The sequence below is a fragment of the Actinia tenebrosa genome, unplaced genomic scaffold, assembly GCF_029948245.1.
Source record: "Actinia tenebrosa isolate PJP-AT-01 unplaced genomic scaffold, QUT_ActTen_1.0 PGA_scaffold0__85_contigs__length_37466705, whole genome shotgun sequence".
In the NCBI taxonomy this organism is placed as follows: Eukaryota; Metazoa; Cnidaria; class Anthozoa; order Actiniaria; family Actiniidae; genus Actinia; species Actinia tenebrosa.
In genome coordinates this window covers 16,632,311-16,647,574 of record NW_028292569.1, presented here as the reverse complement: position 1 = coordinate 16,647,574, position 15,264 = coordinate 16,632,311, and the positions used below count along the sequence as shown (strand labels likewise).

General features: G+C 38.2%; 1 protein-coding gene across 2 annotated transcripts; it reads right to left on the bottom strand.

The window, feature by feature from the left end:
• Positions 1-617: 617 nt before the first annotated feature.
• On the bottom strand, positions 618-14,981 carry LOC116297828 (deoxynucleoside triphosphate triphosphohydrolase SAMHD1). 2 transcript variants are annotated; one of them, XM_031706135.2, is made up of 18 exons: positions 14,808-14,981; positions 14,047-14,063; positions 13,669-13,771; positions 12,722-12,779; positions 12,206-12,321; positions 11,269-11,336; positions 10,764-10,925; positions 10,445-10,492; positions 9,769-9,866; positions 8,993-9,160; positions 8,179-8,235; positions 7,732-7,840; positions 6,755-6,835; positions 4,594-4,671; positions 3,712-3,819; positions 2,372-2,469; positions 2,149-2,176; positions 618-1,383 (listed from the first exon to the last, which is right to left on the bottom strand). In XM_031706135.2, exons 1-18 carry the CDS (start codon positions 14,812-14,814, stop codon positions 1,288-1,290), a joined length of 1,500 nt encoding a protein of 499 aa, XP_031561995.2. In that variant the 5' UTR covers positions 14,815-14,981; the 3' UTR covers positions 618-1,287. The 2 variants fall into 2 exon arrangements, with proteins under 2 accessions (XP_031561995.2, XP_031561996.2); XM_031706136.2 differs by lacking the exon at positions 3,712-3,819.
• Positions 14,982-15,264: the final 283 nt, after the last annotated feature.

Here is a 15,264-nt window from a genome sequence, read left to right as displayed (position 1 = left end):
TATGCGGGAAAAAATCTTTTAGAATCTCTCCATAGAAACCTTGTTTTTTATACTGTTTGAAAATATTCTTTTTTTTTTTTTTTTTTTTTTTCCGGTCAATCCAATTTTTCAAGTTCAAAAATAATTTTTCTTTGAAAAAGTTTGGAGAAAAAGCGTAGCAAAATAATTATGCTAAAAAACAATGTTTCAGTTAATTACCCTGTATCTCATTCGGAATAGAGTCATGGAGTGAAATCTTTTCATGTATGTAGTTATAGTTGACACGTTAAGCCTGAATAATGTTACTAGTAATTGAGCAACTGTTGTCTTCAGTGCCTCAGGTGGTTTACTTAACTGTCAACCACGTTTGTCTGTGAAGCTCAGCAGGGAAGGCAAATGTTGGCTCGAGATGCAGCGTTTATATCTCTCAGTGAAAATATACTATATCCTAAAAGCTGGCAGTCACGACAAATGCATCCAAAAGTCAGCTTCAACCGTTTTTTAAATATATCATTATTATTGTTATTATTATTATTATTATTATTATTATTATTATTAATATATTGTATAAGTTTTCCCGATAAGCAAGACGTGTTAAACTTACTTGCAGTTTAAAAACGAACGAATATTAATAGTAATATCAATTAATAATTTTTATTTTTTCGTCGTGATACAAGGTGTCATTGCCGAGAGTCTTCTTAGCCAGAGGCAAATGTTTAAGATTAGTCATTAGTTAAGGAAAGAACTGGGTCGAGTTGGCGTTGCAGGGCATTGTGGGGCTGTTTTAGGGCACATATTTCCAAGATGGCGTCTATTTCGTCATCTAAAAAAACCCAACAATGCACTGCAATACCAACTCGACCCAGTCTTACTCAACCTCGGAATAGCGAATACGACACACTCTGACGTTCACTACCTCTACAATTCACATGCTGACAACGTTACCTTAGAATTAAAATTAACAACATAATAAGATAAATTCCCCATAGCTTATATTCGTTATACAGATCTTGATGACGTGTAGTCTAGTCACATGCACTCAGATCTTGATCACGTGTAGTCTAGTAATGCGTTTGGGATGTGATCACGTGCTATCTCTAAGTTAGTCTATTCTAATCATAGTCTATTCATGCAGGCGCATGTGCATATCAATGTCACCTGACATGTCACATGCACACAGATCTTGATCACGTGTAGTCTAGTCACATGCGTTAGGGATGTGTTCGCGTGCTATCTCTAAGTTAGTCTATTCTGATCTCAAATCGTTTGGTGCTTTATTTTAGTTACTAAAGGCTTTCAAAAACAAACTTAGGGGTTAGACGGTGCTCCATCATGCGCTTCGGGTTTCTTCTCAGGAGTCTCATCTTCCCTGCCCGCTGCACCAGAGCTGCTGGCTGCACGTTCCTGATGAAAATGTATAGAAAGGTTATAAGAAGTTGTTAGTCTAGGCAATGCCCCTTATCTTGTAATTTGGTTGCATGATAAAAGAATGCCTTGCAGATGTACTGACACTAGGGCAGAGTGGGTTACAAATGTTTTGAGCATTTTGTGCCATACATGCGACTATAAAAGACTGGGCAGTAAGTAATTTACGCGCGATCGAGCCTGTTATAACAAATCGTTTCAAACGCCTAAGTTCCGGTATGAGTATCCTGGCACTAGGTAATATCCCGTAATCTGTTGTAGCATTGATTAGTCTCTACTCTATATGTCAGAGGCCGTGTGGGACTTGGGGGCGAGAGAGCTCCGAAGCCGTCATTGTTTCGGTTACAGATCCTCACGGCCCTCTTCACTAGTTTGTGAAAAGGGTCCGTGAAGATCTGGGATCGAAACAAATGACGACTGCGAAGGAGACTAAGTAAGCACTGATGCGAAAAGTACAACTGGATTCTTCTCGCTTGGCTTCCAACAATTGCGACAGCGCGATAAAAAATTGCCAGACAATTTTTGGAATTTTTCACTTCGCAGTATTCCTTGCATCATGTATTTCTTCGTGTCGCGGTACAAGTTGCGGAGATATCTGAGTAGTGTAACAGCAACGACTTTCACTATTCTTTCTTTCTTTTCTTTTTACGCGCTTTTTTAAATCGGATATCAAAGAACTGGGTAAGCCTTACTTATAAAGCACATCGTATTCTCAGCCAGTTAGTTAATTAATACGTCCTTTACCTTTAGCTTGACCCAATCACCAAATCCCCTGGAAAAAAAGAAAAGAAAACGTCTTATTGAATCGTTGTAATTTACGTTCAGTGGGTCAAACAATACGTACAATAGAGTGGTTTTCAAAAACCCGTGAAATACACTTTAATACACTTTATTGGCCGCATTTTCTTTTGATTTTCTTTCGAATTGTACACGAAAACCCTCCTAAGATATCTACCTCATTACTTACTCTATCAACTGTTTTGTTTTATTTTCGTCCAGCTCAGTCTTGCGAAGGTACAGCCTTATCTTCCATTCTAAGAACGCTTTAGGCAACATGTAGCTAACCTTTTAAATGTAAAGAGAAAAAAAGCTTCATTATATTACGATTTCAAACCGTTTAACGTGTGTTCGGGTCCTACTGCTTATAAAAACCGTTCGACGTATGTTCGGCTCCTATCTCATAAAAACCGTTCGACGTATGTTCGGCTCCTATCTCAAAAAAACCGTTCGACGTATGTTCGGCTCCTATCTCATAAAAACCGTTCGACGTATGTTCGGCTCCTATCTCATAAAAACCGTTCGGCGTATGTTTGGTTCCTATCTCATAAAAACCGTTCGACGTATGTTCGGCTCCTATCTCAAAAAAACCGTTCGACGTATGTTCGGCTCCTATCTCATAAAAACCGTTCGACGTATGTTCGGCTCCTATCTCATAAAAACCGTTCGACGTATGTTCAGGTCCTATCTTATAAAAACCGTTTGACCTATATGGATCCTACTGCTTATGAAAACTAAAACAAGATCAAGGTGCCTTTGTCCAGATTCAATGGACAGCTGAACACTAACCGAATCACAGGCACTAGCAAGTCTTAAAACAAATCGTCGAGTGAAACATTTTATTGTCATATCTTCATCATAACTCTCATAGATTCCCTTCTTAACCAGAAACAGGACCCACGTTTAGGGTGCCTGTGACCGTATCCGTGTTCTTGATAAGAATATTAAGAAACACCAGTCATTTCAGCTATTCTTAGGTCTTGGAATGACCTATCGCTCATATGATACATCGTCTGTCGTCTAGTCTCCGCTCTCTTCGACAACCTTTTTTGAAATCTTGGGGTGCAACTACATGACTTAAAATGCCTTGAGATAAAAATAACAATGAAACTACAAATTGCGATACATTCAAAGCCGAACAACGTAGTTTCCTTTTAGATTGGAATACGAAGAATGATCTTCAAGTTAGAAATGTGATTTTTCATATTTTAGCCAGAAAAGTACACAAATTCTGTTTATCCTCAGATCGCCCATCTCAGTTCATCCACCGACAACGTTTTTTGAAATTGGCGTGTACCGTAAGAGCATGTACCATTGCGCGCAAGAATAATTTTCTACTTCAGCAACGTTGCATTCAACGAATTGCGTCGTGTGTCATGGCTCGCAACATCAATTGCATGCAACATTGCTCGCAATGTTGCATCGTGTGTCCGTAGCTTAAGTCGAATCTGATGAGCGGATGTAATCTGATGAGCAACAGGGGTAATGGGGCATGCGCAATAATACAACAAATCTTGTTACTTTATGTACCTTATTGTCTTCATTAAAAATAAAGGCTTCATCTGGGGTTTTCTTTTTGTAAAAGTACACATTTTTAACAGGGTCCTCCTTTTTCCTTCCATAATCAAATTTCACTTTCTGAAAACGAACAAGGATAACCGATGTAAAGATTTCCTTTTATTGACTGACGACAAACAAGGGGCAGCTTCGAAGCTAAATACTTCAGTTTCGAGTTCTCTGTTGCTCATGGTTAGCCTCCATTTTGGCAAAATATTCATGTGTTCCAGTGAATGTCCGTGGAATTTCAAAGTTTTTGTATTGTTGAAGTTGTGCATTCTTTACTTTACCGTTGGTATTTGTGAATATTTAAACACTGATACGAGGCTAACCCTATGCAAATGAGTCTGTAATCAAGGAACACAGCGGTAATTTGGAACTCGAAACTGGTCTATAAGCCTTTTCATAGTTTAAGAATCGATTCCACTGCGCATGCGATTTTATCCCGAATTTCTCACCTTCTTTTGTTTAATTAAGAACAAAAGAAGGTTTTAGACAAGAGAAAGTGAGAAATTCGGGATAAATTTGCATGCGCAGTGGAGTCGATTCTTAAACTATGAAAAGGCTTATTGTGCTAGATTTACCACAGGAACCACAAAGATTTGCTGTAATATACTGACAGAAAAGCCAAGCTTGGGCTACCTGTGGATAAATGTTGGCGGACTCAACGGGCTGCTTGTGGTGTCGCCTACAGCTGCCGCGCAGCTTACAATAATAAGGAGTGATTAGTGTTATGCGGGCAAGCGATTGGCCCTATACGTATGATATTACTAACAATAGATTTTGTCAATTATTTACCGTGACCTTGCCGCGCGGCCTAGTGTACTGAATCAGTATTACATTTCAAAATCTTACGTCAAGTATAATGTCTTCCTTCTTGACTTCACTCATCTTTGCCTTTTCAAGGAAATCCGCCTTATCGACATCTTTACACTAGACCAAAATACAAACATTGTCAATTCGGTAGAGCAAATATTTAGGTTTTTTATGTTTTCGGAATGTGTTGTGATTTGATTTGATTTAAAGACGTTATTTCAAGAAGAATAAAACGTAGTAATTTACAAGAGTTATCTAACATACGATCCTCAGTGCTGCTTTGTCCCCGGAGGGGGGGTACTCCCATATAACGAAGGGCACGGATGATCGTAGTATCTTTTTTAAGTGGTAAGTCACTCCCTCTTTTAGGAGTGAAAAAGGAAAAGCTGTTGGCTTATGGAACGTCTCGAAAACTTTTGTTTTAAATGATTTATCTTAATACTTAATATGCCTGTTTCAAAGTGGTATCTTTTAGGCCTAAAATTAGGGACCTTAAGGTGGAACCAAACTAATTCAGAGCGAATTTTGGACAATTTTATTCTAGCTCCCTTCGCAAAACTATTACGTCAATTTAACTGTATTTTTCATATAATCTGCTTGGATTATCCTAGATTCTAACAGTGTGTTTTATTTTAAGATTTTTTAAATGTTTAGCCTATTACGGCCGAAAATCAAACAGTACTATTTTGAGTTTTTGAGTTTTTTCTCCTCATCCTCAGGTACGATTTTTCTGAACTTTTCAGTATCTTATCATCTAGTACTATTGCAGCCTGTGTATAAATTTGGATGGAAAGTCTTGGGCAGAAAAAAAGTTATGACGCCGCTTGAAAATTCGATCCAAAATTTGAAGTATATGAAACATCGCGCTGCAGAAACATAACCATCAAATGGATTGCCTTGGAGTTTTCACATATCTATTTCCAAGTATTGCGGATGAGCCTCACGAAAAATCAGCATCAAATCTTTAAAACTCATTGAATTAATGTTTTTTTACTAATTGTCGTCGTAAGCCTCAAAAATGAGAGTTTTGCTAAAAATCATATTTTCGCCGTTTTCTTCAAAACGGCTCCAAGTTTTTTCTTTAAACTTCCTACATCAATAGACCAGAGCTTTATCTAGGTGGTGGTAAAATTTCTACAGCTCGTCCTATCCAAAGTATGGAGAAAACGTTTTTTAAAGTGAGGTGTAAATGAAGAGCTCATCCCGCTAGAAATAATTAATTCAATATCGGTCGACAACAACGCTCTCGGACATTCCACGATGTTAACTTCGGGACTGGTTCGGCAGAATATTTGCATAAACACAATGACATTGAAGATGTCGTTATGCAAATATACTCCCGAACTTAACCGTGTGGAACGACCGAGAGCGTTGTTGTCGACCGGCGAGGTGAGCTCTTTAGGTACACCTCACTTTAAAAAAAGTTTTCTCCAAAATCAGGATAGGACAAGATGTAGAAATTTCACAAAAAAAACATGATTTTTAGCAAAACTCTCATATTTGAGTTTTACAACGACAATTAGTAAAAAAACATTTATTCAATGAGTTTTTAAGATTTGATTCTGATTTTTCGTAAGGCTCATCCGCAATACTTGGAAATAGATATGTGAAAACTTCAAGGCAATCCATTTAATGTTAATGTTTCTACAGCGCGATGTTTCATATACTTCAAATTTTGGATCGAATTTTCAAGCGGCGTCATAACTTTTTTTCTGCCCAAGACTTTCCATCCAAATTTATACACAGGCTGCAATAGTACTTACATTCCAACGAGTATCTATTGAATAGTGCAATTAGTGCTATTGTATGGTTGCCGTCGTCGTCGTCGTTGCCGTCCTGCAGCTTAAGGTCCCTATTAAACCAGGATCGCGCCCACGCTTTCTATTTTTTCCAACGATCATCCCCGCCCTTTTTACATAGGAGTGTCCCCGCGGATGTTTTGTGTCGGTTGGTGGTTCTCGAGTTTCTTGTTATTTTGCTAACAATAAGTCATTGATAATGTTCGAAGATATAACTAGCTAAAAACTAGTGTGATAATGTAATAATGTTCGTCGTGGTTTCTAGGAATGCTCACAGCCAACATTAACAACGAACCATAGAAGAGAAAGCTTCAGAACCATGATTAATTCATAAATATTTTCATGAGTAGCCATAAACGTTGCTTCCAGAATGAAATTTTCACCTAAAAACAAAAACTTACTGAAATATCTTCCTCGGTAGTGTGTTCCCGAATTGATCTGTACAGCTCTCTACATTCTATCCTCTCCAGAATTTGCTTTGCCTGTGAACCGAAAAATATGGAGTGAACTTTCCTGTTCTTTCTTACTTTAGGGCAGAATATTTTACAATGGATAACCTCTTTCAAGCTATTCTAATCAGTCCTTTCATTAACAAGTTTATAGCTGTCACTTGAACATACACACGATGCTTTGTGAAAAAACGGTGCCTTTTGGAGGAGAACCTGACTGCGATTACACTTGGTGTAATGATATGACGGGACCTCGTTCTTTGATTAGTCGGCGAAATTTTAATCTTAGATGCCACCAATCAAAACTACTTGGTATCTCTAGCAGTTTTTATTGGCAACACTTGAAAGCCAAGTTCGGGTTATTACTGGGCTGCCTGTATGAGTCCCTGTTTGTGTCTCTATTTGCTTTTCATGCTTTCATTGCCTTTGCAATAGACTTTGCTGGGACGTCAGGATGGCGTGGTGGTAAAACGCTCACCTCTCACTGAGTTCGAATCCCAGTTGCCCCATGTGAGCTTAGTTGTTGGTTTTCTTTCTGACTCCGAGGAGTTTTCCCTCCCTTCTCTCAAATAAACCTTAACTGTTTCAAACTGGTTAGAGCTGTGCTCTGGGATCATACATAGATAATATAAATGGTGATAAATGGTGTTATAGCGGGTGTCAGAGGCGCTTCACATGCTCTCATTTCGACCCCCTTGTGCTGCTGCTGTACTTTGCGGTGGGGATTAGCGATGACAATAGACCTAATCGGCTAACGTGTTGCTATGTCTGTTACCACCCAATTCAAACCTTCTGGAAATAAGTTTCATTCGTAATATTTTGGTTTCAGAGTTGAATTCGTAGAGACAAACGCTTCTATTCCCAGAAGGTTTGAATTGGGCGTTAGCCGATTAGGTCTATTGGTTTTGCTTTATCTTCGATGTTCTGACCTCTTGCAGTTGTGGATCACTTGCAAGAAGTATTTGATGATACACTCGGTCTGTTATCTTCGTATAAGCCACCATGTCGTGTATCGCTTCAGACATCTTCAGCTTGTTTCTACATTGGAGATGGAAATCTTGAGGAATTAAATCCATTCAGCCATTTATTTAGTTGCAATCAAATGTGCATTCATGCGGTATCGGCAGGGCTTGGAAATTACGTTATTAGTTGGGGTTTAAATATCGGGTTGACGCCGTCTACCCCATCTATGGACATTTCCACTTCTCTCACGCAGCAGCATGTTGACTGGAATAGATTTCCCCCGTAAGCTAACCGCTTTAAGCTTAGGCTACACGGGGTTCAGCACAGGAAATTAACATGGCGCCGGCCGTGTGATTAAATGGCCTTTGGTGCCACATACGTCTACTGGTTGACACACAGCTCAGTTTTCTTACCCGCCTTTTCCTTCGAATAGAAGATACGGATCTGCTTTCACTAAGGCATCAGTTATCCTTTAAACAAAAAGATATGGCAAACGGAAGGCATCATTGCTTGCTCTTTCAGCAGCATCTTCATTAGCTACATTAGATCGAGTCTTGACAAGAACATCATAGTCTTACTCATGTGGACTAAAAATTGCTCAATCCTACGACACACCAAACCATACCACATCACACGCCAAATCGGCTACATGATTGCTAACAAGACTGAAAATCAAGTCAACCGGTTGGCTCAAGTCAGTTGGTTGAGCATCGGACTTTCGTGCGGGAGGTCGTGGTTAGAGTCCCGGCCGGGACCAACACTTTGGGTCTTAAAATAACTGAGGAGAAAGTGCTGCCTTTTTTAATATATTCAAAGTGCAAACAGTGCTCCACAATAGAAAAGACAGTAATTAAATCTGCAAATGGTTACTCTTTCAAGTGGCTCGGAAGACGTCTCTCGACGTCTTCAAAATCCTAAATTTGAAAACGATTTTCGGTTCTTTAAAGCCTAGTTTTTACTGGGGAGGGAGTCGGGAGCGCATCAGATTTGAAATATTTCACTTTTTTGCCTTGTGCTTATGACAAGCGGTTTTTACTTACAATGTTTCCAACTCCGATTCTATCCGTTTCTAAGTTAAAACCAAACTTAAACGAAAAAAATGCTTAATTTTTGTATTATGCTCAACAATTTCTTCAAATATTGTTAGTTAATTCTCGAAAAAAATGCTTAAACTGTAGATTTTCTGCCTCCATGTCTTTTTTAGCTGATTTAGTTAGAATGACTTACATGAGTTCTACGGCGTTGGATGTCTTGTGCTGATAAGCGCGTCTGTGAAGGATAGATCTTACGTGAAACATCTCGTAAATGTTGTGGACCTCTTTGTCACGGAAACAGATATGCCACTTGTTATTGTCCTCTTCGACTCGGATGGCTCGTGCCATCTTTATGCAGCGCCTAATTAAAAGCATAACATTGCAAACACTATAAATACCACTAAATACTTCTAAATTATGCTAATCCTATTGTTTTCTATTGTTAGATAGTGCAAAGTGTTGCACACTTTTAGTGTTTGTACTCTACTGACTTTTAAAGAAACATAATCGTAAATATTTCTCGTTAATTCAGGTTTAGCCTCAAGCGATTCACTATATTTTTTTCTCTTACGCCGCAACGCCTTTATTTTTCTTTGTTTCATTGCCATAACGTCTATTTGCACTCTAGGCTCTATTCGAAACTTCGATTTTTTTGCTTACTGAGGCTGTGCGGACACATTAACCCGGACCACTTGAAAAACCAATCGCGACATGTGTGAAAACATTGGGATCAAACTTAAGTCAAACCTGAACCAATCAGGAGCAAGCAACGAAGTCTAGATATCTGAGAAAAAACCTTAGATGTTTGTGATTTTTGCTCTCTCGTAATGGCCTAAGTTTTTTCGTCCTAAATTTTGTTCAAGAGGTCCCGGTTATGTTTAATGCAACTTGTCTCGCAATTTTGCTGTGCAATAAAAAGCGGTTGGAGTTGCGCCTTGAAAGATTAGCACTCGGAATATTATATCTTACATGTGATCAAAGGTGCTTTTCATTCCAAGATGGTAACAATCTCGTGCGAAATAGTCCCACTTATCCACGTCAATACCACTTTCCTTGTTGGAAATAATCTTTAAAATAGAAGCAAGTTCGACATTAGAAGGTCGTTAGTACATCAACTACATAATAGCCCACGTTTCGTGGCGGTCTGCGGTGTTGCGAAAGAAGAGAGGGAAAAAAGGACACGTGCCGGTATTTCTCTCGCCTTTCCTCACAGGTAGCCCAAGCTTGGTTTCTGTGGTGTCATGTTATAAGGAAATGTATGGGATTCATCAAAAATTTCAATTAAATCATTGAAACGTGAAATAAAGCCTCGAAATTTTACCCGATCATTGAGAAATAGCACTTCTTTCGCTCTGTGTGGTTATTTTTTTAATTTAGCCCGTTTTAAGGATTTTTTTCTTACTGGTGGGGACTGAACTGAAAAATTGAAAAACGAAAACAGAAAGCACTTTATTACGTACGCCAGGATGTTAGAAAACACTGCGATGGCTTATAACCAAAGTTAAACACGTTGGAATACCACTTAAAATGTTGCATTCCAACGGTTCCAACGGGTCGCTGCAAGGCACGAATACGGCAACGACTTTTTCACTGTCATACGAAAACTGCTACAACCTGTGACCTCGTGAAACATCCACACACTTACCTGATAAAGGAAACCTTTCTCCTTTTCTCTTCCCTTATAAGGCCAGTCCTAGAAATAAATAAGAAGACGTGTTAAGCTCCCGGCTCTGATCTCTCTCTCTCTCTCAAATGTCGCGGCTTATAAACAGACACTTTTACTGTATTTAATGTTTTCTCATCTCTTTCTTATTTTTAAAGTAATAATTTAATGTTGTAAAGCGCTTAGAGCAATTAGTGTTATAGACCCTATAGATTATTATTATTATTTCTCATTTCAACCCTCGGGAGAAAAATTTGGTAGAAAGACACAAAACTCTAAAATCAATGACATTAACTAGTACCTTTTTAGATCCTTCAGTTGCCTTTTTAGATTCTTCAGTTGGGCCATCGATGAGTTCCTTGATAAAGAAAACATCTTTTTCCTTTAGTTTAAAGTTTTCAGGATCCTTTCCCTTCAGGTTCTCGAAGATTAAGTCAACCATAGCCAAGCTGGCTTTCTCATGCTGAGAATAAAATGTTGGAAGTAGACGCCAGTCATTGATCATCCTCGGGAACACAGGGGTAAAGTTATGTCGCATCTATCTCGCTCACACTCTGGCGCTCGTTTCTCGCTTTCTGGGAGCGAGAAACAAGTGACAAGACTTTACTCCTTGGTTTCCGAGGATGGTCATTGATTGGCAAATCTCAAATCAAATAGCTATAGAATTTGAAGTTTTTTCGGTGGTGGTAGTGTAGGACGCCATGTTAGTGAACTATCTTGTTCCAAGTTTAAATTAATCGCTATCTTTTCCTCCCTCTCCCTATTTTTTATTCATTCAATTATTCTTTAATCATTCATTTACATACCTTCCAATTTTCGTCAACAAATTTACGAACAAAAGAAGCATCAAAAAGGTGTGAAAACGGTCCATGACCTAAAATAGCATAATACAATATCACAAAAAGCATAGCAAAGGCGGGCAAAGGAGTTGTTATGAGAATACAGCGTGTTACCGACGAGGACCACTGGTTTGCAAACATACTGCTGTTACATACCAAGAGTCTTTGATTTTTCAATTACTTAACTTATATTATTGCATACCAAGTGTCAAAGCTCAATTTTCCTCAATTTCTATTGGTCGAGAGTGTATCACGTGAACGCGAAGAAATTCGACTGTTTTCCGGCGAGTTGTCTGAGAGGGAAATAATGCATTGTTTACCGGGAAATATCAAAACCGGAAGTCACGTGACCACGAAAAACATCACGCGCGCGTTTGCAAAAATTCATTCATAAGTAAAAAGTAGTTTTATCGAAGATGGCTTGCTTTGCTGACCGTGGAGAGCATGAAATTCAACAACTACTTACAGAAAACGACTCTACATTGAGCTATATATATTGTTTGTTTCGTTCTCTTTGACACTTGATATGATAATAGAAGCACTTATTGACTGGGACCTCTGAAAAAAGTATGTTTTGTTGCCCGCTCAGAACGGTTACTCGAAACAGTGAAATTACTATATAGGTTGTTTTTTGTGTTTTTTTACTTTTTCTTTATAACAGTATTTGTTGTCCAAATTTCTAATTATTTCAGGTCGAGGTTGAATCATTTGAGAACATTTTTCCCTTTATTTTATCGGTTGACTGAATTGGATTCGGAAATTCGTCACAATTCAACAGCTCTATAGGCCTTATTTTTAAATTTTAATAAACTTGAAACTTAAAGTAACTTATCACTGATATTCACTATAAATAGACGTGTGGAATGCATAGTATTTTACTGTTAACATGCAAGCCATATCCTACCTAAGTCATGGCATAGTCCCGCTATCTTGACACACAACACGTCTTCATCGGTTATACCAAGATCTTCCTGCCTTGACTTCAAACTTTCAACCAAAAGCCCAGCTAAGTGGGCTGTCCTGTATTGGAAAAATAGGTCGTAACAGAAAACGGAGTAGGAGAAGAAGAAAAGGTCAAATAGGAAGGACAAAGAGGAGAACAAAAACTGAGCGCTTCATTGATCTTTGAGACGATTTTTAGCGCAACATTGTTGCGTAGTGGGCCTCGTGTAACATGGTTCGCACGGCAACCCAAATTGATGGCAACAATGTTAGGATTTTTTAAAGCTCGCTCAAAAACCTGCAACATGTTGCCGCAAAAAATAGTAATGAGGTCAATTTTTAACGCAACTGTGTTGCGCGAAAAATCGCCGTTGCAAGTCGTCTCGTGTAACACTACTTTTACAATATATTTTCATCTTGTCATATCTTGGTATCATGAAAGGTAAGGTTTTTAGAAAATGAAAAAAAATGTTCTTACCCAATAGAATGTTCAAATCGGTTGTGAGCAGCGCCAGGATAAACAAAGTAACATCCACCTTTTAATAACGAAAATGAATAAATCTATCCATTGAAATCTGTAAATATAAGGTATGACTTTATCGAACCCTGAAGCAGCGTTTTGGCTCATTTAAGCTCCGTTTGATGAAAAGCTCGTTTACTTGAAGGTGATCCAGTGACTCTATGTAAAAGGTGAGTCTTTCGTTTTCTTTCCACAGGGTGATAGCATTGCAGATGATCAAAGTCTTTTTTCTCTCAAAACATAGTTGCCCTGGTGACTCGGTGCTTGCTTAATAATGCTTAGAGAAGCCGAGAAAATCAGGTATGTCACCTGTCGCTTTGTCTTGGATTTAATGACAATTGCATGTCCATACTGTGTAAACATTTCTGTTTTCACTCTGGCAGTTGGGTTTTTTTCGCTCAAAAAATTTTTACTTATCAGTTCCGGCTAAATTAAATGCTATACAGAGATTTAAACAACTGTATAATGTAAACATTTCTCGGTTTGCAATTTTCAGTTGGGTTTTTAATCAAAAACTACGATTCACTTATCCTTGCCGGGTAAAGTGGAAAAGAATTGTCTCTCGTAGGACTCATTCAAAATTATCTTGGTTACATGCGAGGCTATAACAGGAAAATGAAAAAAAAAAAACACGAAAATTTAGTAATACTTTTTTAATTCTGGAGCTCAGGAAGACTACGCTGGGCTGAAACTCGCGGGTTAGATACAGCTATTTCAAAAAAGGTTAAATTAAGGAGTCAACCGTGAATGGCGATCGGTGATTGGCGATTGCACGACCGTAAGGAACTATGGGATGATAAGAATACCTGAACAATGCCTGCACCATTCAGCGAAGACCTTTTAGATCGGTCGTTTGCCCCTTCAACCTTCTTTGAAATAATTGTATGCTACAGAAATATTCATACCTAGTTGTTTTATGTACCGAAGTCTCTGGAACTGTGGAGTGTCAATAATTTTGACACACAGTTCGGGCATTTCAATGTGACCATGTACGGGATCATTGAATATCTGAAAATTAGAATAATATTGACGCTAGCGAAACGAACTGAAATTTGGAAATCCAAATTTGGATTATGTTACAGTATTCTACATTTGGAAATCCCACTTTTCAGTGGGAACTAAAAATGAATCAAGTAAAAGGAGTAACAACTGAAATAATCAATGATGGTATGAAGTATTAGAGACTCGTATTTTCAAAAGAGCTGTATAATTAATCGATTCTGTGTGGTTTTTGGGTTAGAAAAATGTTGCGATGCGATAAATTTTCCACTTATATTTCTTACCTTAGCTTTTGGACCGTCTGCAACGTAAAGAATTAATATGAGCATATACTGTTCTATATTTTCTAGAATGTTAAAACTTCCAAAGATTTCCTTTTACACAAACGTATATATGCCTCTTTCAAAAAAGGTTGTCGGGGCCAAAGGAGATTGGCGATAATGGATAGGCGATAGGTTATGCCAAGACAGATAGTATGCTAATAGGTTTATGCTAAACAGGAATAATCGAGGCCTTTCAGAAATGGTTTTGTCGACTACAAAAAACACTGAATATCTCAACGCTAACTGAACCTCCGTGTTCTTGATGAGAGCAATAACTCAAGTCATTCCATCTATTCTTGGATCTTGGAATGACTTTTTTTCTCCCCGCAAACGGTAAACGTGACCACGTTTTCATCGTTTTCCTGTATTTTACTTTACCTTTTACCTTCTCACCAAAGAAACGAGAGAGAGAGTAGTGAGACAGGTTTATAATTAGTGATAAGCCTTTGATGCGGATTAACTTTGATTGGAAGAACATTGTCTTCAATGCCTTTTGCAAAAACTTTTACGCAGCGATATAGCATGTTGAAAAGGGCTGAGGAAAAAGGAGCGATAACTTCAGAACATATATAGGTATGTATAGAGCGAACGCTGATCAGTGTCGAGTTAAAAAAAATATTAGTTAGTTAAAGCCATTTTGTATCTAAGATAGAAATACATAAAATTTAATTTTATTAAATCGAACACGGAAAGAGAAAATGGTTAATAATGTCCTCACTTACCGACCATTTCGAATAGAATTGTAGCGCAAGCTAACGATCGTTAGTTATCCTTGACACCAAATAGAAATGGCCTTAAAATTAGAAGCTAGAGTCTTTAAGGATCACTAAAGCGTGATGCACATTGTCTATATGCCGTGTTTGGTAGTCTCCCTCAGACGATCGGGAGGGTTTTAGTGTGCGTCAATCAGTGTTTCCATGACATCTTTCAAGCTGGTTTGGTATGCTCTTTTCAACGATTAAAAAAACATTTATTTCGCCATTTATAGGACCAAGTTTTTATATGTATTGATAAACAGTTTCAAGAACTGACTCATATAAAACTGTGGAAGCAAGCGAACGATCGTTTGTTGTCCTCGCCACCAAGATAGAAACGGCTTATTGTTAGATTCTTTCAGGTTCGCTTTCGTTGTCACGTGACTAATTTTCCCACCAGCTGACCTTAGCGGATAAATAATTC